The 1,451-nt window shown below is 48.9% G+C and overlaps 1 protein-coding gene across 1 annotated transcript in view; it reads left to right on the top strand.

The window, feature by feature from the left end:
* The first annotated feature begins 885 nt into the window (after nucleotides 1-885).
* The window catches only part of LOC105307287 (neuronal acetylcholine receptor subunit alpha-7), a 113,474-nt gene continuing 112,908 nt past the window's right edge, over nucleotides 886-1,451 (top strand). Inside the window, exon 1 of the mRNA XM_011382715.2 lies at nucleotides 886-1,094. Coding sequence (XP_011381017.2) covers nucleotides 886-1,094 — 209 coding nt within the window. The remainder of the gene's footprint in view (nucleotides 1,095-1,451) is intronic.

The following is a 1,451-nucleotide window of genomic DNA, read 5'->3' as shown; positions in this document are numbered from 1 at the left end:
TCAGGCTTCCCGCCTCGCACGTGCTCAGACACGCGCCTTCGCCCACGGCCGGCGACATCACCCAGCATGAGTACCCTGCAGGGCGTCGGGGGTTGGGCTTCGTGATGGGTGGGTGGCGGGTGGCGGATGAGGGGCTGCGGCTCGCGGCCCTGTCCAGCACCGGGAGAGGACATCCCGACGCCCGTCCCCAGCCAGGGGGGATCCGAGCTCAGAATTCCGAGTACATTTTCTACTGCATGTGTGTTGCTTTTGCACCGTGGTGAAGTCAAAAAATCGTAAGTCGGGCCGTCATAAGCTGGGGACCATCTGCATACAGATCAGAAATAATTCTAAGGCAAGGCAAAAAGTTTGCAGTGTAGGAATAGTCAAGTGAGGTGAAATGTGGGTAAAAATAAGGAGTATTCATAGATTGTCTGGGAATACGTAATATATGCTTTAAAAATTCCTTTTTGAAAACTGCAGAAAGACAGAAGTAAGGACGGCCGTCACCTCTGCTGGGGGTGAGGACATGGTGACGGGGACACAGGTGTGCTTCCCCTGCCGTGGCTCTCAGGCGGCAGGCTGGTTCGGCTTGGTGTCGATGATCGATGATCACGTTTCGCAACTGGATAAATGTTAACCGTTCCTTCACTTTATATGCAATATGATATTTAATGATCATTTATTATTACTCGAGTAGTTATTCATAACACTTATTACATATAATAAAATCTTCAAAAATTAAAGTAGAAACAGGTGAAATAGAATAAAAAAAAAAACAGTAGGGAAAAAAGTAAGACCGAAAACTGGTTTTTAGAAGATCGTCCCCTGTCCCCCCAAAAATCTAGACCCCGGCGAGCCCGATTTACCGAAGTAATACTAATACGAGAGCAGCCATAGACAGCAATGCACAAAGGAGATCTATTCACGGTGGCCACGGTGGCCAAGACACAGAAACAACCGGAGTGTCCTTTGATCGATGACGTGGTCCACGTCACTCGGGGATCTCACTCGGCCACAAGGAAAGATGAAATACTGCCGTTTGGGACAATGCGCATGGGCCTGGGGATCGTCACGCTACGCAAAACCAGTCGGACAGAAAAAGTCGAGAACACGTGACGTCACTCGTATGTGGGATGTGCAGCTGAACATGAACATGAACCGGGCAAACGAAACCTCATGGACTCAGACGACAGGTGGGCGGTGACCCGGGGGAGGGGGAGGGAGGTCGGACAGCTGGTGTCGGAAGGAGGTCTGGCTGGGCTGTGACCACACGCCATGTAATACACGTGCGACGTATTATAGACCCGTAAGCTCGAAACCTGTATCATTTTATTAACCAATGTTGCCCCAGTAAATTCAATGGAAAAGAATAAACTCAGCTTTCTGGAATGAAAACAAACAGAAAAAGGAAGGAAATCTGGCTTTATTTCAACGCATTTGAAGAATCAATCGGGACTCGTTTTTTTAAG

This window comes from Pteropus vampyrus, unplaced genomic scaffold, assembly GCF_000151845.1.
Source record: "Pteropus vampyrus isolate Shadow unplaced genomic scaffold, Pvam_2.0 Scaffold487, whole genome shotgun sequence".
NCBI lineage: Eukaryota > Metazoa > Chordata > Mammalia > Chiroptera > Pteropodidae > Pteropus > Pteropus vampyrus.
This window is presented reverse-complemented; position numbering and strand designations above follow the sequence as displayed.